This window comes from Babylonia areolata, chromosome 13 (genome assembly GCF_041734735.1).
Source record: "Babylonia areolata isolate BAREFJ2019XMU chromosome 13, ASM4173473v1, whole genome shotgun sequence".
NCBI classification, from domain to species: Eukaryota; Metazoa; Mollusca; class Gastropoda; order Neogastropoda; family Buccinidae; genus Babylonia; species Babylonia areolata.
This window is the reverse complement of record NC_134888.1, coordinates 38,245,354-38,269,414: the sequence shown is the minus strand read 5'-3', so window position 1 is coordinate 38,269,414 and position 24,061 is coordinate 38,245,354. Positions and strand designations below refer to the sequence as shown.

General features: G+C 39.6%; 1 protein-coding gene across 1 annotated transcript in view; it reads left to right on the top strand.

Moving 5' to 3' along the window:
• The window catches only part of LOC143288935 (uncharacterized), a 30,382-nt gene extending 16,348 nt beyond the window's left edge, over positions 1–14,034 (top strand). The window contains exons 12-24 of the mRNA XM_076597617.1: positions 509–624; positions 982–1,140; positions 1,609–1,717; positions 2,405–2,531; positions 3,112–3,167; positions 3,742–4,467; positions 4,953–5,176; positions 6,195–6,981; positions 7,594–7,735; positions 9,060–9,142; positions 9,778–9,857; positions 10,555–10,731; positions 11,452–14,034. Of these exons, the coding sequence (XP_076453732.1) occupies positions 509–624; positions 982–1,140; positions 1,609–1,717; positions 2,405–2,531; positions 3,112–3,167; positions 3,742–4,467; positions 4,953–5,176; positions 6,195–6,981; positions 7,594–7,735; positions 9,060–9,142; positions 9,778–9,857; positions 10,555–10,731; positions 11,452–11,514 (2,849 nt within the window). The 3' untranslated portion in view covers positions 11,515–14,034. The remainder of the gene's footprint in view (positions 1–508; positions 625–981; positions 1,141–1,608; positions 1,718–2,404; positions 2,532–3,111; positions 3,168–3,741; positions 4,468–4,952; positions 5,177–6,194; positions 6,982–7,593; positions 7,736–9,059; positions 9,143–9,777; positions 9,858–10,554; positions 10,732–11,451) is intronic.
• The last annotated feature ends 10,027 nt before the right edge of the window (positions 14,035–24,061 follow it).

The window sequence follows — 24,061 nt, the reverse complement described above, 5'->3', positions numbered from 1 at the left end:
CCCTTCCAGCTGATTGTATTTTCCCTTCCAGCTCATTCATCCTCATGTTTCCAGCTGATTGTATTTCCCCTTCCAGCTCTTTCATCCTCATGTTTCTAGCTGATTCTATTTCCAACCCCTTCAGTTCTTTCATGTTTCCAGCTCTGTCAGTATGAAATTGTGTCACATTCTGCTGTGCACTTGACAAGAGGATGGAACAGAGACAGAGATAAGGACTGTCCAGTCTGTAATTTATTAACTTATGATGTGTTGCATCGGAAGTGAAATGTTGCATAAGATGACAAATTATGTGTAGAAAAATAAAAAAAAAGTAGTGGTATGATGTGGGACAGTGCTGTCTGCCAGTTCTTAGTTAGTGTATGTTCTGGAAGAAAGTACAGTGAGCAGAAATTTAGGCTGAGGTAATGTTGAACAGAGTTTGTGTCATCCTTCATCTCTGTGTTGTGTGTGTGTGTGTTTGTGTGTGTGCCTGCCTGCCTGCCTGCCTGCCTGTTGGATTCCTCTGCAGTGTCCAAGCCGAATGTCATTGTTGTTCAGAAGACTCAGCCTCGACGGACGCCACTTCCCACTCAGATAGGCAAAGGTGGTACGACAGTCATCGCAAATTCTTCGACATTTGAAAAGGTATGCATTCCAAGGACAGTTGCAGCGAGACACTTGGAGACACTGTATTTGGCTTCCTGCTTTCTGTTTTGTGCGAAAAGTAGATCAAGAGTTCAGGCTGTTTGAAAAAGAACTGCCCCATTTTTGCTGGAGTAAAAGCGATTTTGAGTGTATATAGAGTATGCTGAATTCATTTGTATGAGAATGAGATACTTCAACAATTGTACAGAATTATCCTGAACAGGAAGATTTTACCCAGTTTCTTCACCCCCATGATAACTCATTGATGAGTTTTGTGAAAGTTGAAAGGTACTTAAGTGGATAATCTAATTAACCCTGTGCAGTGGTAATCATGTGACATAAAATCTTGAACGGCAGGAGCTGGCCAACTTTATCCAGAAAGAGTCAGGGAGACAGGTGTCTGTCAGTATCTCCCCTAGTGGAACGGTCACGTCAGCAGCTGCCGTCGGAGGACGAACTTCAGAGCAACACCGTGTCATCATCTCCACCTCAGGAAACTCTGACCCCAGCAGACAGGTTGGTGTCATTGGTGAACACATCCTGAATAAGAACAGTAGTTCTGGGGATATTAAACAAAAGGGTGGATTGATACAGCTGTATAATATTGTTGTGTATGCCTTTTTTTTTCCTTGGGGGGGGGGGGGGGACAAAAAAAGCAAATTGTTTTCTGAAGTGTGCAATCCAAGTTTGAATAAATTCAGTATTGTCTCTGTCTTTCTCTGTCTCTCTCTCTCTCCTCTCTTTTGTTTGTCTTTTGTCTGTCTTGAATGACTGTGTCCTTGTTGGCATTATTCCATTTATCATGTATCTTTATGCAAAGTGCTGGAAATGTGAACCAAGATTGTACAGACGTGATATGCATTAATTCATTCTTGATCGATATATATTTTTGGTTAAAGATTTTTATAAGAAAAACTTCTTTTTGGTTCAACATGTGAAAGTTGTTTCGTGGTTTGACATAAAAGTGAAAAGTAATGTTTTCAGAACACAGTACAGAAGCTGATGCCAACAGATGCAGAGAACCGAACCTCTCTTCTTGCAGAGCTGATTCAAGCCAGTAGTCTTGTGGCTGAAGGGGGAGCAGATAGCTCAGGTAAGCCTTGTTCTATACATAGTTGTTTAACATTTTACAGGTTAAGACTGTTTGTGCATCATAGGAAATCCGCCTTTATTTCTGCCTGCATGTTTGTTGCGTTATTTGTGAAAATCTCTTTTTAGCCTTCAGTTCTCTACAAGCAGATACTGTTCTCTTGTCTTGCAGATTGATGGCTGTTCATCCTCTCACTATTAGTCATCAGAAGAGAGCTTTATGTTCCAAGTAGGAAGGCTGTTCCAAGTAGCAAAGCCTTCCAGACCAAAGCACTGTAGAAAACAAACTTTTATCTGCATTGTTCCCAGTCTGTATAACTCTTTACCTGACTGTTGAGCAGAAATCCAGTTAATGAGATCTCACAAAGATTTGCATTTGATATTTGAGATCTGTGGGGTCAGTCTCTAAGCCTTAAAAAACCAACTTTGTTTGTGCTTTTATGGCCACTACTAATGCTTAGACTAGAGAGAGGTTGAAAGTGGGTCGAGAGATGGAACATATCTGTGGTGCTGTGGCTGTTTTCTTTCTTTTACCTTTTGAAGTTTTCTATGCACACCAGAGAAAGTGCGTTATTAGATGAGCCAAACGAACCAGACAGGTAATCTTGTTGGGCATCAACTGTTGTCACAGTTTACTCCTTCAGTCTTCAGCGATCTGTGTCAGTAATGTTAGGTATGCCTATGTGGACAGGGGTTGGAGGGAACGAGTGGTTTGAGTTTGACGACAGTGGGCAGACTGTGACGCCAGACTCTTTACCTGTATCATCTGTACAGACCATCATGGGTCTGCCCAACAGTGGTGCCAAAATTGTACAAAGGTTTGTCACATTGTTGTGTCTTAATTTTTTTTTTTAAATTTGCCTTTCCTTGCTTTACTTTCTGACAGTAATGTTTGCATTATGTGAATTGTTTTATTCTGTATGATGTAAGTTCTCGCTTCATTGTTGTTTTTCCTTCTTAAATTTGGATTCTGCATAGCTTTTGCCAGGTTTTACAATATGGGGTATTGAATAAAAGTAAAGCTTTTATTTTTATCTTTTGAGTGTTGAGTATACTTAAAACCTTTTTCTGAACTGCTCTTACATGTTTGTTTTTTTCTTTTCTTTTTGAAATGTTTTAAATGTTGAGTAGAACTGAACTTAATCGTTTTAAGAAATACAGTTTGTAATTCCCTTATAGAAACTGTATTGAAGTGATTAAAAACTAAACACTTGCATATCACTTTATGAAAATGGACAGAGCTTGTCATATATCAAAATGGTTTACTTTGGAATGTAGCAGAGTGTGATCAGCAAAGTGTGTTTTGGGGTTAGATGTGTTTGTGCATTTTATAATCACTGTGTTCACTCATTGTCTTGTGACAACTTGACTGCTAAGCATGTGATTGTGTTGTTTCAGACGTAGCAGTAGTGACGATCATTCTGGAGTTGCGCAAGAGCACTATTATTCTTTAGGTATGCTGTTTTTTTTTCAGATTAACATTCCCCCCAGCCTTCTTGAGAATTAAAGTTGTTCATGTTTATAAAGAAGCTTGTACATGCACCGATGCTCCACATATTTAATTGTAAGTGCGAGTGCATGCATAAATATGCACTTATATGTTCTTAACACCCACATTCTAAAATGATTTTTTTATTTCCTCAGTTATTTTCCATTATTTTTGTTCAGTGATAAATTTGATGATGCACATTCACAAGCAGATATATATTCACACACCCCTACACAGACACCCTCTATCGCCCCTCTCCCCCTCCCCTTAACACAAACACCACACCACACTGCATCAGTGACCACACCACACCATACATTTTCATCATTATTTTTATGATTGCAATTTATTGTTTCTGGAGTATAGATCCTTTGAGACCACATTATTAATTTTTTTTTTTTACTCTGTAAGTGTTATTACTGACATTTTCAGTATTAATTATCATTTTGATTTTCTTTTCCAATTTCTGGAATATTGTTTTAAACATCTTTTCTTTGTTGTTTTGTTGTCATATGTAACACTGATTTTCCTGACGGTAGAACAAGCCATGTCGCTGCTGAACTCCGACCCAGCAGAGGGAGCGACGGTGATAACCAGCCAGCCAGTACCGCGCATCATCAGCAGCAGCGGGGAGCGCATCCTGACGTCCCAAGGGGGAGTGGTCCCTCGCCGCATGTCTGCCAGCCTGGTGACGGAGCAGGGTGTGGTAGAGGCCTCGTCCAGGCCTGGGGACTTGACGGACCTGCCGCAGTTTCAGCAGTCCGGGGAGTTGGACCCGCAAACGGGCCTCTTCTACAGCTCAGGTGTGTCTGGTCAGCAGATCATGGTGCGGGATGGCTCCATCCTCACCAGCCAGGTGTCTGCGTCTACCACCCATCGGAGACCCCCTGTTGTGACAGAGGCCCGACAGGTGTCTCCTCTACCTGTACAGCCTCCGGCTCCCCGCCCTGTGGTTCAGAGTGTGATATCTGTGCCGGTGGCCAGCCAGCCCCACAGCCAGCCCCCCGGACAGCCCATGGATCTGCTCAGCAGCTCCCTTGCCCAGGCCCAGATCAACCTGGAGTCGTTTGACTTTGACGACGATGGGCTGGACCCCTACGCGCCCATGGAGACAGATTCTGGGGAGGTGGTGGTGGCAGGTGGTGGGGAGGACTTGGTGGACCAGCATCAGTTTGAGTTGGGGGAAGGTGGCAACTTTGACGCTCACACTGCTCTTTTGGAAGAGTCTGAGGCTGGGGCGGCTGAGCTCATGAACACAGTACAAGGTGAGATCATTGGTGTCTGCCTGATTACATCAGAGAGAGAGTGAGAGTGTCAGATGTATTTGATGTTAATTATAGAATGAATGAGGTATGTTACTTTTGCCAAGTTTCAGTGTTTGTAAAAAGATGGAATGTTAAAGTGTAAGGGGTGGGGAGAGAGAGAACATAGATTACTACTTATTGTTTTTAACTCTGAAATGGAGATGGTGTTCTCTTTTGCTCTGCCAGTCTTTCCTTTTTTTTCCTTTATAATCCAGGAGGAGTGGGGCCTTGTTCAGCTTGATAATGACTTTTTTTTTTTTTTTAAACTGAAGGTTCTGAAAATAGTACATGATGATGGGTTTCTTTGTTTTCTGATTGGTTTTCTTAGTTGGAAGATCAGAGTCTCTTTTATTTTATTTTAATTTTTCAATACATTTGTCATTGTCAATTTCTGGTGCTAAGATAGTCTGAACTGATTAACATGATTTAGTTAAATATTTTGACAGTCCCGTCTCAGATGGCATTCACCAGTACCAATTCACAACCACAAAGACAGCAACAGCAGCAACAACAGCAGCAGCAGCAGCAGCAGCAGCAGCAGCATCAACAGCCATCCACACAGTTGTCAGTACCAGTGCCACGACTGCCAGGTCGATCCACCACCTTCGTCCCGCTGGAGCAGTTGAAAGGAGTTCGACCCACAGGGATTAATGTTGTGACACAGGAACAGGTCAGTGGTTTTATTACCAGGAAAAATCCATGTTGACAGTGTTGTGCAATGATAGTCCAGTAGTTGTCTACTGTTCAGTCATGTTAGGGTGGTGGTGGAATGTACATGTTGGGGACAATGTAAGGTGGTGCTTGGTGCCTATGATGCTGGAGTTTTAAATGACTGTTGAATGGGTATGAAAGAATTCTTTTTATGTTTAGTCTTTGCATGGGTTTGAATTGAGTGTGAAGCAGCATCAGTGACAACACAGTCCAAGTTACAGAAATAAAAACATGATAAATGTAAGCCTTTCACTTCTGACTGCGGCTTTAGGAGTGCTTCAGGGGTCAGTAATCAGGCTGGTCATGTGATGACCAAAACTTCATTTGCAAATGGTGACTGCCTTGAGGGTCTTTGAAGTGATTTCTCAGATTGTTTTGGCTCAATTTTGATGCATTTTTGTGTGTGTTTTGTAAAGTGAACATGATCCCCGCAATAGAAAATGAAAGTGTTGATTGTGGTTGATCAACCAAAGTTATTCTGAATATTCTGATGAGGATTACACCCTACCTAGTACATTGCCAGATGGGGGGCATGGTTATGTTGAAGTGGGGTTTGAAGAAAACCCAATATTTTAGTTTAGTTGAAGCCTTCATTTGGGGTTTTTATTTATTGCAAACCCCCAAGATGAAGATTTCAAGATGAAACATTGGATACAGAGTGCTTTTATGTGTCGTAAGATTGAGTGATAGTGTGGGTGGGTGTTTGTGTAGAGAACGACGTGTTAATGGAGGAAAACAACACAACTGCACTTGATTGTTATGACCAATACTTTACCAGATATTTCAGTACCATTTCCACGCATCAAATAGATGGGTTATGAATTTTCATTTTGGCAAAGAACATACAATTTCAGGAATCAAAGGGTTAAGTGGTCCTACCAAATGATAATAACTTGGTAAGCTTTGCTTCAGTGAACAGGAGATTCCAGACGTAGTACTGAAAGACAAATTCTTGCAGACGAAATGGTTGTTTTCAGAGGGAACTTCCATCGGCAGCATTAGCGAGTGCCACAGTTACCAGCAGTGCTGATGTTGTGAGCAGTACCAGCAGCAGCAGCAGCAGCAACAGCACCGTCCTTCCTTCCACTCCCATTCTTCACAACAGCAAAGTGTTCACCACAGCCTCTGTGTCCACCCCCACCATTTCCATTTCCCTGTCCACATCCCTGGCCCAGCCCTGCCCGTCGACGAGACATTTGTCTGTGCCATCCGCTGGCACAGTCACCTCCTTGTCCCAGAACTCTGTACAGACCAGCGTGGTTTCCGTGTTGCCTCCCAGTACGGTGGTCAACAACAGCAGTGGTGCGACGTTAGTGTCTGTGACTAGTGCTGCCCCGGTGGTCAGGAACACGGTAGCCTCCAAACCCTCCCTTGTGACAGCCTCCCCCCTCCCTCACACTGTGGTGTTAGACAGTGTGGCTGTATCAGCCAGCTCTGATGTTGGTGTTCCCAGGACGATAGTGTCTATGGCCACGGTGACCCCCATCTCTAGTGCCGTGGTTGTGACTTCCAATGCTGGGGGAGTGATAGGGAAAAGTGTGACGGTGTTGGGGGACGGCCACCTGTCTGCCGTCAACTCGAGGACAGACGGGCACGCCACAGACAGCGTGACAGTGTTGCCCCTTGGGGAGGGGGGGATCTCAGGGGCTGTGTCTCTGTCAGGGGCGGCGGCTGCGGCAGCGTCCTCACTGGTGGAGTTCACAGCATTGCCGTCGTCCACGCTTGTTGATCAGGATATGGACTTTATAGCAGTTGGGGATGCAGGTCAGGACTCCCTTTTGTTTGCCCTCCTTTTGTTTTTTATGAACTTGATTGTTTCTTGACAGTTCATTTGTCAGTCTGATTCAGAATGAGTGCTTGTTATTTTTTTAAAATCTAGTTTTACTGGAGTTTGGAATAAGTGAGGTATCAGTAACGCTAGTCTTGCATGACACAAAGTTGTTTGATATAGTTTTCAGGACAAGGGGGTGTGAGTGACGGGGGATGAGGTTGCTATCCAATCCATGGTAGCCTGTTTGTTTTGTTGATTATTTAAATACCAGCGAAGAAAGTAAACAGAGTGTAGGATAATCAGTGTTGCTGATGTTTCCTTCAGAATAAAAAAAGAAATGTATTCCTGAGTTTGTGAAAATCAAACACGATTTACTTGTCGAAACCAACACATTTACGGACATATGCACACACACACTCACAAACTTACATACATAACACACATATAGACAAATTCACTTTCTCTCACAAAATAAATTGTGCTTTTGAAATAGAAAAACTCAGTTTGAAAATTTAAGGAGATAAGGAGCTGGCTTTTTGTATATATGTGGAGCATTGAAGTTGTTTTTTCCCCAGAATATTCACTCTGTACCTGTGTATCTGTAGGTTCATCCGACAAAACTGCAGACGGTCTGAACTTAGATGCCAATGCCCTCAGGCAGAGTAAACGGAAGAGGAAACCTCCGTCTGCACTGGAGGAGGCTGCTGGGGGGTCTGCTGGAGGGAGCTGGGTTAGAGCAGCATCGAAGTGAGTCAACATTGGTCTTCATTGCTGTGTCACTGCATTAGCTGTTTGGTGTCAGGATTTCAAGATTTGATTAACTTGGGGCTTGAAGGATTTCAGAAAACCGCATAATCAAAAACACAGCTGGAATCATCATAATGTTTGCATCAAATAATGTTAAACAAGGGTTAACATTTCTTCTTCTGTGTGAAAGTATCCTTTGCAACATTGCCGGTCTTAATGAATCTGCTAAGTCTAAAGAGAACATGCTTACTTGCAGAAAGTAATTTACGAAAAGAAAATACAGACCCTGGACATACATATTTATCAGGCTACAATCTTTCGAAATATCAAAAAAATATGGACACTCCGCAATTAAAATGAAATTTATCAACAGTACTCACATCATTTTTGTTTGTTTGTTTTGTTTTTGTTTTTTTTTTTTTTAAACAGATGCAATATTCTCTTTGAATTCTATTTACCTGCCCTTTTTCAATCGGTAGACAGTGATGATTACATTTGAATTTAGATTTGAAAAAAAAAGTATGATGTCAGTGCAGTAACTTTTTGTAGAAAAGCACAGCAGCATGAGTGAGTTTGCTGGTGTTGACATTTGCAGTATTTAAAAGGAAAAAAGAAAGAAAATGAGCTGTCTTAAAATGGACTGAAATGTTCAAAGGATTCCTGCTTGTCAACACAAGTTTTGGAACGTGGAAACAGTCTTACAGATTTGAAAAGGGGTATTTTGGAAGTTACTGGCTTGTATTTGTTCTTAGAATGACATTACCAGTGTAGACAATCTTCAGCAGTCAATTGCTAATGTATGACTTTTTCAACTCCTTTTTAAATAGTCTGGTTGGGTTGTTGTTATAGTTGTTAGTTTTTCATTAGAAAGATGTTATATTGTTATGCTTTTTTTTGTAATAAAACTTAAATAACCATTTTCTGTATGTAACACACACACACACACACACACACACACACACACTCACACTCACACTCACTCACTTACTCACTCATTCTCTCTCTCTCTCTCTCTCTCTCTCTCTCTTACTCGCAAGCGTACACAGTAATTTCTTACACACACACACACACACACACACACACCGCCCCCACACACACACACCCAACCCCCCTGCCCCTCGATTTTTTTTCTACTCTCGTCTAATATCACTTACAGTGAAAAGACGTTAAACTAAAGAACAAATGAACACACTCTCACAAAGACATACAGACACATACATCCAACCACACATGACACAGATTAAGTCAGCCTTCACATCTATTCCTTTTTATCTTTCGGACATCTTTTAAAATGCTTATATCCTGGTCTGTTCTCTCTTGACAGTATTTTATACAAAGTGTCACGGTTCAGAGGTGCCAACAGAGAGAAAGGAGAATTAATTGCTGCAGCATGGTTCGCACATCCAGGTGAATCATTGTTCTTGTATATACTTTTTTGTGGATGTATGGGGCTTTGCGTCTGCAGCATTGCGAAGGAAACAACAGGTTCCTTGTCTCATGCACCCTTTGGATTTTCTCTTTCATTATCAGTTCAGTGTTCCAGATTTTTTAGACCCATTGTTATACATTGTGAGATCATGGACTTAATTGCATACATGTATACAAAGCATGCAAAAACAAATCATCCACATACACAGGCACACATAACACAGAGGCACACATGCAAATACACACAGAAATGTTTCGCTGTCTTTCTTAGTGGAACTTTCTCTGTAGCATTTTTGACATACCCTTGCCATCGTGAGGGCCCATCAGTTTCTCCCCATACTTGTATAGATGTACACATTTTGATGTATTTGCACAGACATTGATATATGTCCATGGACAATGGAATGCTTATGGTGATACAAAAAGAAAAAGAAGAGAAGATACAAAGCTCTCCTGTAGTGTTCAGTAGGTTTGAAATTTACTTCTGTAAGGTAGATCAATCCATATTCCTTCTTGCTTGCATAACTTTGGTCCTGGTCCTTGATAACAACAAATGAAATGAAATATATTTCAGAGCTTTGTTCACACTGTTTCTCATTCTGTTTTCTTTTCAGTGGATCAAGCTGACGCTCCCAACTATTACAATATTATTAAAAAGCCCATGGATTTTGCCACCATACGTAAAAAGCTTGAGGTCAGTGAAATGTTTTGAATGTATCAGGGCCACTCTTTTTCCACTTAGGTGACTGACAGAAATTTGAAGAGTTTGACATAACATTGACAGTTCATTGTAGGAGCCTAGTTGTGGCTGTGTACGGGGGATGAAATGGCGTGGGGGTAAACATTGCAATGGCATGGTAGAGAAACAAAAAAGCATGTTGCGTTATCAGTGTTGATAATAACTGACCAGGTTTTACTGTTTGTTATATTGCTGTTGCGTGTATTCCACACACAGAGAAACTAATGGTAGCTAAACCTTAATACTGTTCAGATATATAGTGAGAATTGAAAATCTTTTATTTTGATAAGGTCTGCTTTGCATTATTAATCCTGGAAACTAATCTTTACTGTTCTGAGGTCGATAGGCAACTAATTTATGAGACCCTTCGGTTTTACATATGTATTGACTGACTGAAATTCTTGATGGTCAAGTTGATGATTAACTTGGACTCAAGCAGATGTGTACACATTAACACACACACCTAAAGACCTTTTTGTTTTAATTGTTGAAGTTTTTTAGGAAAATCTGCAGTGATATATATTAGTGTTTTTGAGAAAGAAAGAATACTGTTTTAATTCTCTTAAGATGAAAAACAGTGTTATGCTATTGAGAAAAGCAGCTTTTAAAGCACTTGATTTAAAAAAAATCACAATATGTTGCATTTGTGCAGAGTGGTAAATACACGCAGTTTGAAGAGTTCCATGCAGACATGCAGTTGGTGCGGGATAACTGCTTTGTGTACAATGCACCCAACACACGGGTCTATCAGGACTGTACCCAGGTGTTCAGGTTTTACCAGCAGGAAATTGACCGCTTGCTGGAGAAGTCGCCCACCAAGACACCGGCTGTGAGTTATGTTTCCTGAGTGCCTGTTGGGTTTTTTAATGGGTGGGGTGGCTTATCAGAGTTATGTTTCCTGAGTGCCTGTTGGGTTTTTTAATGGGTGGGGTGGCTTATCAGAGTTATGTTTCCTGAGTGCCTGTTGGGTTTTTTTTAATGGGTGGGGTGGTTTATCAGAACAAGTCGGCCTTTGTTCCTTTGCTTTTTATTTTTCCAGGGGGCAGGGGTGGGGGGGTTCTTGTCTGTTTTTTCGGGTTTTTTTTTTTTTTTTTTTTTTTTTTATCAGTCTTGAACATTTCTATTTAAACTCTTAGCCTTGTTTCTGACTGTTGATTCCACTGTTTCATCTTGATTTGAGCATGTTCTGTATGTACATTTATTCCCCCCCCCCCCCTGTAACTTGTTTTCGTAGGATAATCTATGAATAACTGGCAATGTTGTGGCCTCTCCCTACCGTAATAGAAATAGACTTTTGATTATGACATTAGAGGAAAGTGCAGGTTATTAAGTACTTGCAACTTGTTGCAATCCAAGGACTTTACATGGATGCTTTATATGAAAATGTAAAAAATTGGATGGAGGTGATTTTTGTTGGTCATTCATGTTTTGATTACTTGTGTGCACATATTTGTATGATTTATAGTGTGTGTGTGTTTGTGTGTGTGTGTGTGCGCACGCGCACAGTACCCCACAGTTCAGTCTATCAGATGGGTGTGTTCTTTTCCAGGGACAGACAGGGTCCACGCCAAAGAAAATCATCCGTATCGACAAAAGTCCTGGAAAGACGTAGCAGTGGGCCCACGGTTTAGAGTTAACTAACAGTGTGATCAAGAGATAACTATACTAACTAGGCTTTAAGTTTAAAGAACATGAGTGTGGAAATCGAAGAGAGAGAGCGAGCAACTGAGTGTGTGTGTGAGCAAGGAGTGAAACTTTTGTTGTTGTTTTTCACCCCTCGTGCCAAGCAGATTGAGTAAATGGTTTATCGTATTTTTAAGAGAGTGACAACAAGGTTAATTTGTTTTGGATATGTAACCCTAATGTTTGGAAAGTAGTTGTACATTTATGTTAACAGTCAGATTAGTTGTGACATGAATGTAACGAAGAAACCAAATGTTATGGCTGACTGAGAGAAAACTATTAAACGTATGCATACTCACACACATGCAGAGAGTTTTTTGTGTTTTTTTTCTCCCTCACTCCTTCATCCCTTGCTATTTGAGGTCATGACATTTTTTTTGTGTAAGTTCTATTAGGAATCTTAAGTGATTGTTATCAGAAATGCAGAGACCTCAAATCGTTAATGCTAAGGTGAATGAATACTAGTGATTGGTAAGCAGAAATGGCTGAGATTCAGGACAAAAATGTTTCATGTGATGCTCCTTAGCAAGCTGTTGCTAAATGAAATGCTAGTTTTAACTTGTCAAAAAAAGTTGTTGTTTTTTATTTATTATTCAAGCTTAACCAATATATTTCTGTTTTTCTTCTTTCCTCGGATAGTTTCTTTCTCACATGTGGCAACTGCTATGTTTTGAGCTATGTTTGGGTGTAGCGTGCCATGTCCAGCTCCAGAATGCTCCACACTCCCAATAAGAATACTGTGTTGAAGAAGCTAAAATCATTCAGTGGTTCAGAATTATAAAATACAGTAACGAATTTTTTTTTTCTTTTTCCTTTTGTTGCACCATCATCTGCACTGTTTCAGTGGCATTACTCCCATGCTGCTCATTCCAAGTCCCCCATACACAGCCACACCCAGGTTCATCTGTTGCAGTCCCAGCTTCAGCAGTCCACAGGGAATTATCAATGTTAGGTCGCCAGGAGGCCACATACCAGAGGAAACCTGGCACTGCTGTTGAATCACTTCGGTGTTGTTCAGTAGTGTTTGTTCTATTTTACCAAACACCAGACACCACCTACCTACTAGGCCCCATACTGGCAACAGTAATGGTTTTGTCATGGAGATAGACTGAGTATTGACTCCAGAGTGGAGACCACCACTTCCAACAACAGTCCCTGATGAATTTGCTGACAACGAACACTTGACAGGACTCACCCCAAGAATGGAAGTGGAAGGGGATTGAAACAGATCATCATGAGAGCAGAGCATGAAGGCTACTACTACTTCTTCTTCTTCTGCGTTCGTGGGCTGCAACTCCCACATTCACTTGTATGCACACGAGTGGGATTTTACGTGTATGACCGTTTTTACCCTGCCATGCAGGCAGCCATACTCCGCTTTCGGGGGTACATGAAGGCTACAAAATTTGGGACAACTTTTTCTTTATTGATGATGATGAAGGAGGAGGAGGACAATTCTGCGATGGAGGTCCATTTTAGGTTTGGGACTACGTGACCAGGCTGTACTCAACATTTTTTTTATAGTGATATCCTGGTGTTAACCAGGCCTGAGAGATACAGACGCTTACATGGTTGGTCAGGAAATTTGAGCAACATACCCAAAGAAGCATCTGTGAAGTGCATGACACTCAGTTAACTGTGTGAAATGATGTTAAATATGACCACAAAAATAGTGTGGATATTAAAACAAGTTGATCGATGTTGGTTGTCTGAGTGGACACATGAACATTCCAGCACACAACTTAATCTCAACAAAACTTGTGTCTAGTGATAAGCAAAAGTTAAAATTTGGCTTGATAAATGTGGTTTAAACTTGATTTAAAAAAAAAATTTGAAATCTGTATGATTTTTATGCTTTTAAATTGATACCTATTACCCCATTCCTCCTCAAAAAAAGAAAAAGAAAAAAAAAGGCAGAAGAAAAAAAAGAATAAAACATCTACTTACTTGCACCCCCACATTCAATTGATTGGTCTATTTCCCACTATGATTTCATTGTAGTGAGAAATAATAAATAACATATTCTAAAATTCTGATTCATTTTGGTGTGGCAGGTGTGAGTCTTGGTGCTGCTATTCCTAGGCCTGTGTTGTATTCAGTGTGTGGGGTGAGGAGGAATGGTTGGCAGGAGGATGGTGTGGCTATGTTTAGAGTGTGTGAAAATCTGTGTGTGAGAAAATGATATTTGCATTTGTGCACAAGTTATCACCTTGTCTTTGATCTCAGTTTTCAAGTGTGAGAGAATAAATCATAGTTTTTTTATGAAGGAAATTTGGGTTAGGTGGGTGAGGGGTGGGGTGGAAGAAGCAGAGCAAACATACACCAGTTGTGTTTGTATTTGCATGAAAGAGAGAGGGGAGGAGAGAATTTCCAAACAACTGGATACATTTTATCTGAATACTTAACTGTGCTGTGATATTTGAAACGCACAGATTGTTACCCCCAAAAAATGTGTATGGGAGAGAGAAGGGGGATTATGCCTGTAGGACGGACAGGTAACTAGAATATTTTGTACGGGGGGGGGGGGGGGGGGGGGGGGGGGCTTGGAGAAAACCTACTTTGAACTTTTGCATGCATGCATACACCTATGGATGCTTGCTTGTGTGCACACCTACAAATATGTATGTATGATGTGTGTATATAATGTGATACATTTTGGGGAGAATGATTTCAGATTGGTTAGAGATAGCTGAGTATCTGAATTTACGTTGATCGAAAGTATTGTCTTATGTCTGGATAGAAAGTACATGCAAGAAAGTGAGATGCATAATCAGTCTCATAGACAGTCCGTTGTCAAACCATAGCAAGCGTTGGCCAGTGTGCTTGCTGGGTTGGGTCAAGTATTGTAGCTGATGCAGTGCCCACACACGTTAGCCATGCCTAAGCCCTAGCCAGTTGCCGTCTTTCCTCCAGGGTTATCTTATCAGTTTCTCCAGGATTGATACAGTTGTTTTTTGTTTGTTTTTCTCAGCCCAGATACGGTCGATTGTAGTCTGCTGTGCTATAAGCAACGGTGACAATAATATTGTTGATGATAATTTATGTGCTGTTAGGCTCAGCCAGATTTCTTTATTCCCAGGCCAGACTGCAGATTGAACGACGTGCAGCTTGTTGCTTGGTCTCTCTCTCTCTCTTTTTTTTTTTTTTTTTTTTTTTTTAATCACTTGTAAGAAAGTGTGATCATACAGGTGCAAACAAGCAGTGCATAAAGAACTCCATGAGTTTGGAACTTTGAGCAGGAACCACATGATGTACAGTTGTCATGGCTCAGTCACTTATTATGGATTGATGGAAAATGCTGTCCGTAGTGATATGGAAAGCCTCAGATACCGCTCTCTGATGATATTCATGTAAATGGCATGTGGGATTTGCAAATGCATGACGATATTCTGATGGCAGCTGAGTTTAGATTTAAGATATGAATGTATGGTTTTTGTATATTTTATATCTTCATGGGAGTTGTACTGATTGGTGACTTCTTTTTTTTTCTAATCTATGATTGGAATTAGTGGACACTTCCATGTAATGGCTTTCTATAAATTGATGGTGAATACTGGTTGCGTTCATGAAGAGTCCAGTTGTGTGGTTACAGTCTTTGCTTGTATTGTTATGTTGAAAATTGATGCTGATGTGTTTGGATGCTATTTATTCGAACCAGCTGACAACATTGAAGTTTTTTTGTTTTTGTTTTTTTTGTTTCTTTGCTGGGTTTTTTTTGTGTGTGTGTTTTCTTGTGAGCAGTCTTGAATAACCTTTATTTTTTGTTATTATTATTATTATTGTTATAATTTTTTGAAATATGTTTGGTAGTGTAGAACTTGTTTGCATATTAACATGTTATCTGATTTGGCTGGTTTTCCCATTTTTTGGTTGATGTTCTGTTTAATTGTTACCCTTTTTTGTTTGTGTGACTCATTTTTTTATCAGTTCATATTTATTCACCTTTATTTTTATATCTGTTCTTGGGTTAAAAATTCAGCAGATCGCTTCAAGTGGAAATGAATAGTTGACAAATTTATAGAAAGTTACTGCTTTCTAGAAAACACCAACATAAATGAGCAGGTTATTGAAATCACCAGAGAAGCTGCTTAATTGATTATGAAAATAAAATAATGATAATAATAACTGGAAAGAAAAAAACATACAGAAATAAGATATTCTGAAGGTTGTACAGTAATGGCTCACAAATTGAAGGGAGCCGGTCACACCATTCATATAGTATCCTCCTCTTCAGCTTGTGTTCAGTTCAGGTCTGTACCTCCTTACTTAATTGACATAATCCAGAAAAATCCTCTGGACTCAGTACTGTCTGCATCCTTAAATCTGCCACTATCACTGTTCCTGTTTGCATGCATATGAACACACACACACACACACACACACACACACACACACACACACTGCTGTGTGAATACAAAGGACAATCGATGAAGTAATAAACAAGTGTTTACAAATTTCTCTAAAAAGATGTAAGTTGGTAAGCAAGTAAACTCGATGTGTAAAAACAAAACAGAACAAAAAAAAAAAAAAAATAGGAGACCCCCTATTAAAAAAAACAACAAAAAACCCCACCCTTTTCTTGAAAGTGGCTGTGCACAAGGGAAATAACTGATTTTGACTAATTATTGAAGGCTGTCAGTGTGTCAGGATTACAGGACTGTTGATGTACATTTGTGATATTTTGCATGTGCCTGCACCTAAAGAAAGTCGAGGCATTGGCATGTTTGCACATACGGAGAGCTAGGATTAGTAGAAAATTGGGGGAATCTAACCTACCACTAGTACCAGGCACTGATGGTAAGATTTCAACCACAGGCTTTCCACTTTCAGATGTATCCATGTGTTTATTGCGCCTTGTGTGCTTGGCCTACACAGCAAAATGAAACGAAATGGTATGATGTTGTATTCATTTTTGGGGAGCAGCTTTGCATCCAATTCAAGCTCTGTACAGATTATAACATTTCTCTAATTAGGAAATTTGAAAGGGGACTTCACATATCAAATATTTGAGACCGTAGAATTGGGTGGAGTATGCCCAGTGCCATTGCTCAGGATTAATGAGGTTGACAAGAACTTTATGCAGAGACTAGCTGTTTAGTATTAACAATGGGTGATTTGCACCTTACCTCGTGGTTTTTTACTTTGAAAGGAAAATGTGAGAGATGTGTGTGTAATACTAATAGTTAAAATGTCATTTTTGTAATTAGCTTTGAATATATGGGGAGAAATTTTATTATTTTCAATGTTCCTGCAGTTTCACATGTTCAGTCTTTGTTTTCATTATTACTGGTGGAAACAAAATGTTCTGTATGAATTGCTGTGATATTTGTTTTTCATGATCTATTATAGATAAATGCCATTGTATAGACACGTAACAGAGAAAATTGGATTGAAACAGAAACGTTAAGACTTTGTGGAAAGTGCCATTGTTGGGTCAATGTTTTTTTGTTGTTTTTTCTGAAAAAAGTTACTGTTAAAGACAGTTGATACACATTGACACCTTGGCCTTTCTGCACTTAAGCTCATGATTAGGTTTGTTTTATTAATAAACTAAGTGAAAAGCTAAGCTAGGCCCAGATAGACATAAAAGTAAAATAAATTACATTAATCTGGTGAAAGGTAACGACAAGTAGAAAGAAAGGTGAAAATCAGAGAGTTTCTGACTCACACTAGTTCCCACCATCTTTTGATTATTGTATTTTAGTGATACTTTGTGACAGATAATACTGATGAAAATTAGATATTTGTAAACATGTGAGATAACATGTCCATATTTATCTTCTGAAAAGAAGTTTCTGGATGAAGTCAGTTCAGTAAACATGCACACTTATCTGATTATTTTGTCATGGGGAAAGATAACATAGTGGTGACAACTAGTATTTGTGTAATTAATGCCGTTTTTTCTTGTTCATTTTCCATTTTAAGAACTGTGCAACATGTTTCTGAGGAGTCGCAACTTGCAGTCAAACAACTGCGCAACATCTCTTTCTCAGAATTTGCAACTTGCGGTTGAACAAAGGCTGTTAGACACATATGTTCAAACAGCTGACTTCAAAAGTTACTTTGAGTACATAGAAGTGTTGTTGTTTTTTGTCTTCTCATTCAGTGTCTGTTTCCAGAAGGCAGATAGACCCACATATTTAGATATTCACATTGAAAGTTTTCAAAAATAGGTTTGCTTTTTTATTTTAAGAAGTACAGTTGTTTTAAAAATTAGAAATTTGCAGTTGCATGAAATGCTACCACACATTCAAACTACTCACTACAAAAGCTACTCAAAGCACACAAGAATATTGTGAGGCATGGTCTTGACTGCATCATTTTTGGTGCAGATGAGTTACAATTGCTTGTGATATTGCTTGTGATATAACTGGGGATGGGTATGCTTGGTTGATGTTTTATTCAGCACAATGGTAGTCAGGAGTACAGTGTGACTGACAGAAAATTATTTATAGCTGTGGGCATTCTGATTTCAACAAATTTTATGTGTGGATTTTTGTTTTTCTTTTTGTAGAACATTGCGACCATATTGGAAGACAATCGTGTGGAATATCTATACATGTGATGTTTATGATCATGCCTGTTTAACTAGTGCAAATTTTTAAAATATATGAGTTAAACCCGGGATCTGTTCGTATTCTGGATCTCGTGAAAGAGTATGCAGTTCTGCCATTTGCATGCACCTTTAGTGAGGGCACATGTGGTGTTTTGGGGCTCTTTGCGATTTCCTTCATCCCATTGTCATCCTCACAAGTTGCTGGGAGTTTTCTTGATGCTTCTATCAGTGTATCTGTGGTCATGCTGGAGTTTTTTGGGGGGTCCAGCAGGTTAGGCCATTCCATATATTTGTTTTTCACTCACTCTGCCCCTCCAGTTTTTCTGGCCTGGTTTTCACCACAGACTGACAATTTGTAATGGTAAGGTTATAAAAGGTAGGTCATTTCGGTAATGAAATTGTAACAGGATAGTAAGACACTGAGTTAGCTGTTGTTGCCAAACTATAAAGTTTACCAACTTGGTATCAGTTTGTTTCTGCACTCAAGAAATACTGGGTCATTGTCATGGATGAGATGGAGAGGGTCAGGTTGAAAAGAAAAGAAATTATGTGCAGACACACACAGAATAAAGAAAACTGTTCTGATTGGTTGCTTTCAGCTGATAAATGGGCCAAAAATGCAGTTGTAAACTTAAAATGTCAAGATGGTATGACTGTGTTCAGAAATTTCTAAATCCGATTCCTGATTGGGATCGCTAGTGCAAAAGTCATGTAATCGCAGCACATTCACTGATTAGTAATGTTCAGGTGCAGAGAGCTAAAGACTGTTGTATTTTGATGCAAATAAGTGTTGTTTTCAACTCGCCACAAAGCTGGTTGGTGTACTGAATAGTACGCATGTTGCATCAGTTGGATCACCTTACACACTCATGGACTATTTTTACTACAATCTGATTAGCCGTTTTTTGTAGTTTCTGTGACCTTTTGCGTGGTTTCACTCGCTGCCCATGATTGCATTATAGCTGTCAGGTCAGTTGCAGGTCACATGTTGTTTGCACTGAACTGTGCTCCAGTCATTGACACAGACAGTAAACTTCTGAAGGTTGGAAGATGGCCACAAATGCGCCAGAAAATCGAACGCCCAAATTCACACATCCCTTAAGCAGCATGCGAAGTAGAGGACGGCAGCCCCTGAAGAGAGATAGTGGATATTAAAATGGCATGTACTGATGTAGGTACATTTGAAAGCTCAATCCCAGAAAGGGTCAGTGATGGAGGTGCAGCACAGGAGTACTGGTTGAACGATTCAAGATAGCTTGCTCTTTGAGCCTTTTCCTTGACTTTGATGTGTTGATTTATTTGTGGCAATTGGTGCTTTAGAGATATGTATCTGTAGTCCTGAGTAGGTGACTGTATAATGATGCTTGTATTCCTTGATGATAATTATTATTTTTATTTTTTTAAGAACAAAATCTTTTTTTCTTCCAAGCTCTCAGTAGGATGTTTTATCTCACTTCCGTGAGACCTTTAAGGCTTATTTTGTTGTTTGTCTTCTGCATCTGCAAGAACGTTCTTATATTCTTATTCTTCTTCTTCTGCGTTCGCGGGCTGCAACTCCCACGGTCACTCGTATGCATACGAGTGGGCTTTTACGTGTATGACCGTTTTTACCCCGCCATGTAGGCAGCCATACTCCGTTTTCGGGGATGTGCATGCTGGGTATGTTCTTGTTTCCATAACCCACCGAACGCTGACATGGGTTACAGGATCTTTAACGTGCGTATTCGATCTTCTGCTTGCATATACACACGAAGGGGGTTCAGGCACTAGCAGGTCTGCACATATGTTGACCTGGGAGATCGTAAAAATCTCCACCCTTCACCCACCAGGCGCCGTCACCGTGATTCGAACCCGGGACCCTCAGATTGACAGTCCAACGCTTTAACCACTCGGCTATTGCGCCCGTCGTTCTTATATTCTAGCACAGGTAACTTTGATAATTTATGTTTCTGTTGTGGTCCATTTCAATTCTTTCATCAGTGCTTGGCATTTTGCAGTGGTTGTGAACATGTCAGAGGGGGTTCTGGTGGTAGGTTCAGAAGAAATACATCAGTTTTGCATTGTTTACCAATGTTAGTGGGGTTCTTTTCACTGCATTTTGCTTGGTAACGTTTATGTATAAATTAATATTTCTTTCTGTTTAATTATTTATGATAATTCACTTATCGTTTGTTAATTGTTGAATACAAAGAAAACGAACATTTTGATAAAATGCTTGAAAAGGCATCTGATCCTGTCACAAGCATGCAGGATCTAAGTTCAGCTTTCGGAATTTAAAGACAGTGGGTGCAGTAGGTAATTGGGTTCAAATTTAAATCATAGGGTCCTGGATTCGATACTGGTCTTAGTGCCTGGTGGGTTAAGGGTGTAGGTCAAGGTATGTGCACACCTGCTTGTTCCTGAAACCCTCCTTTGTGTGTGTATATGCATGCAGGAGATCAGATGTAAGCAGTAAAGATTCCATAATCCATGACAGTAGTGGGTTATGGAAACCCAATTTTCTGAAGATCCTGTGAGTCCTGTCATTCAGTTAAGTGACAATTATCCCCAAGCACCTGTCGACACTGTCCACTTGTCAGATCTCTACAACTTGGAGCAGTGTTCTTGGAGTTGCAAAAGAAAGAAACTAAAGAGAACACCTCCCCCACAGTGACATCTTATAGCGCACAATGACTGTGTGAATATTTCTTCAAGTTTTTCTGCTAAAAACATAATGGTTTACCATGTCAGAGGGAAAAGAAATTCACAGTTTTTCAGACCGAAGTTGTTTAACAGATTGCTTTATGAAGTCATTTTTAATTACAGATACTATACTGTGACCCACTGGAGCAGACTCCTGCAGGCGTCTGATTTCCTGTCCAGTGCAGTCTGCTACCCTGCTGAAGGCGAGAAAACGAAAGTAGATGCAGCTGGTTACCTTTTTTTTTTTTTTTCAACACTAACACCCCCACCCCACCCCTGAAAAAAAGTTATCTGAACAAAGCATAACTAGACAGGTACAGTTGTTGCATATAGCTTTCCAGTGGAATTTATAGCAAAGATTTGTCACCAAACTGAAAAATGTATTAATACAGTGATACTGATACACTTGTTGTTGTTTTTGTTTTACGAACTTCTCAACATTTTTTCTTTTAAAATTTTGTTTCTTCTTACTCTGTACTGCATGTGTATCGTGTGTGTGTTATGAAAGGAAAGATTTTGTTTGTTTGAAAATTCAGTATATAGTTCTGTGTTCAGTGAGAATGTCCTGATGTCACTTGCTAGAAACTTTTTTTCTCTTTTTATGTATGTCTTAGTGTGAGAGGTAAGATGAAAAGCCATACTAATGGTGAATAAATGTGATATATATAATGGTGAATGCACATTGTCAACCCATGGTTGGTCTGAATTCCAAGTTCCCCTGTGCAAGTCGGGCAAGCTGTGCGCAACTCCGTGGTGCTTTTTCCAGACATTTCTCGTTGACTTTAAATGGGACTGTTGGACAGGAGACCTGCCATGATTTGCTGCTAAGCGTCTGCTAAAGTGTGATCGGTGTACAATGGGAATACCCTTGTTAATGAAATGGGGTATTTTATGATTTGATAAATAATGCTAAATTTCTGTTTGCAGAACTTTTTTTTGTTTTGTTTTTGTTTTGTTTTTTATTTGAGCATATTTTTTTCTGTTTGTTGAATTTTGTATCTGTTTTTTCAAAGCATGTTTCCTTGTTTTCATTTGGATGTTTTCCATACTTTCTCCTCACCTCTGTTACAAAATGAGACTGTAGATGTTAGCTCTTGTTTCCATAACCTTGTTTTAAGTAAATGTCTGTGTGTTACTGCTTTTCTGTTGTTTTTCTGTACACTGCACTGCTTGTTGGGTTTTTACATACTTAACAAGAAATAAAACATTGTAAACTCATTAATTTACATGTTGCTGGAGAAAGAGTTGCTTTTTTTGTGTTGATTTTGTTGCATCAGATCTGTTGGCAGTTGTTTGAGACGATGGACAATAAATGAAGATGGATATTTGTTAAACTGGGTACAGTGAAACTTGAATGTGACATTGGCAGCATTTGTTTTAAACTTGTACAGAATACAGTGTCAGGCTATCATACACTATGTGTATGCTATTTGTTTGGAAATGGGAGAGATCTCATTGTTTGTCATTTTAAGATTTTGAATGGGCGCCATAGTGGGTGAGATGGCCAGTATGTCGAGTGAATACTTAGTACTCTCTCTCCCTTGTTCTGTCCATCTTAACTGTATTGATTATTCATCATCCACCACACATCCATCACTCCAGGTAGGTGTGTCTGTTAGCTAATAGTAGCAGAATAATGATTGTACTTTACGTTTCACTCCATCTCCATGTTCAGTAAAAACACTGCTCTCTTTGTGTTGCACACACACACATTTACCAACTCATACACAAAATGTCTGCACACATCATGGAAGAGTGAGGGGCTCAGTTGAAAACAAAAAATTGTCTTGTTTTTGGAAAAGCATGTGCCATCACTAGTTATGTTACCACAGGGTGTACTGCACAAACTATTTGTTCAATGTATTGCTCACATTGAAGGAATGCTTATTTGCAGAGGTGCGTTTAGCCGACAGCTTCACAAAATGCTATCTGTTTCCACGACACTTCTTGCCTGGCTGGATGGAGCAGAGGGAATGTTTGGAAAAACATGCAAAGTTTTCTGCCACTTGTTTTCTGTGGATCCATATTGGTAATAGTTTCAATCACCAGTTGATTAACACAATATTAACTGCTATTAAGCGTTTAAAACCCCTACCCCACCTTCCCTCCCACCCCCTACTGTAGGATCCCAGGGGTTTTTCAGTATAAATAGCATCCCTGCCTTCTGGAAATTCTGTACCAGAAATTTCCTCTTTTCTATTGCTCTTTTTTTCCCCCTTCCTTCACCATTGCCTCCTTTTTCTGCCTTCCCAGTCTGTTCCCCATTCTTTTTTTGAGCAAGCCTTCACACTTTTTTCTTCTCTGCGGTGCATGATATACTTACCTGTGCTGTTTTGCTCTGGCAATAAGGTAGTGAGATTGTAAACACTGGGATGAGCACTAAGTAGTGAGATTGTAAACACTGGGATGAGCATTAACTCTCCATTCTGCAGTGTTATTTGCCTATTTGGCCTGTTATATGTATTTTTTGTTTGGCTTTTAAGTATTGTTTTTTTCTCTTTAAATTTTTTTTTTATTTTTTTTTATTTTTAATTTTTAGCTTTATATTGTAATCTGGGGATGATAAATTAAGCAGAAGGGCTGACATGTTCAGCATGCAAAATGATTGAGAGCATGTGTCATGAACTGTGTTTTGTAGTTTATCCAAATGATTTTTTATATATTTTTTTTTTATGTTTGACAGTCTTGTGTCCAACACGGTTGGACATTTGTGTAGTTGGGCAGTCCTATGACCCTGTGTGGTCGGCTGGACAAAATTTACAACAATGATTATAATAAGAATTTAACAAATACTTTTCATTTAAAAAAACAAACACACACACACCAGCTCTCAGGTGTGTACATGACTGATTCATTACACTCAACAGTTATGGCAACAAAAGCACTGCTTTACTTAATTTATGAAGTCAACACAAACAATACTGATCCTAATTATTGCTCTTCAGAGTTCCATCATTTTGAATATTGTGGCTTACACATGCTGTATCACTTCTAAACATTAAAAAAAAAAATCCACACCAAAAAACAAGTAGTGCTACAAACTGCTACCCATGCAGGCAGAACAACTCGTGTGTGGAAAATAGTAACCAGCATTACTGTGTAGCGCTGGCCCATCGCACCTCTGTTCTCGTGTTTTGTTACCTGCTTGTCACCATTCATCTGCGGTTTATTTGAAACTTTGTGCTTGTGTTTATGAGAAAACAAATTCTGTGGGAGGATTGAAGTTACTCAGAGTGAG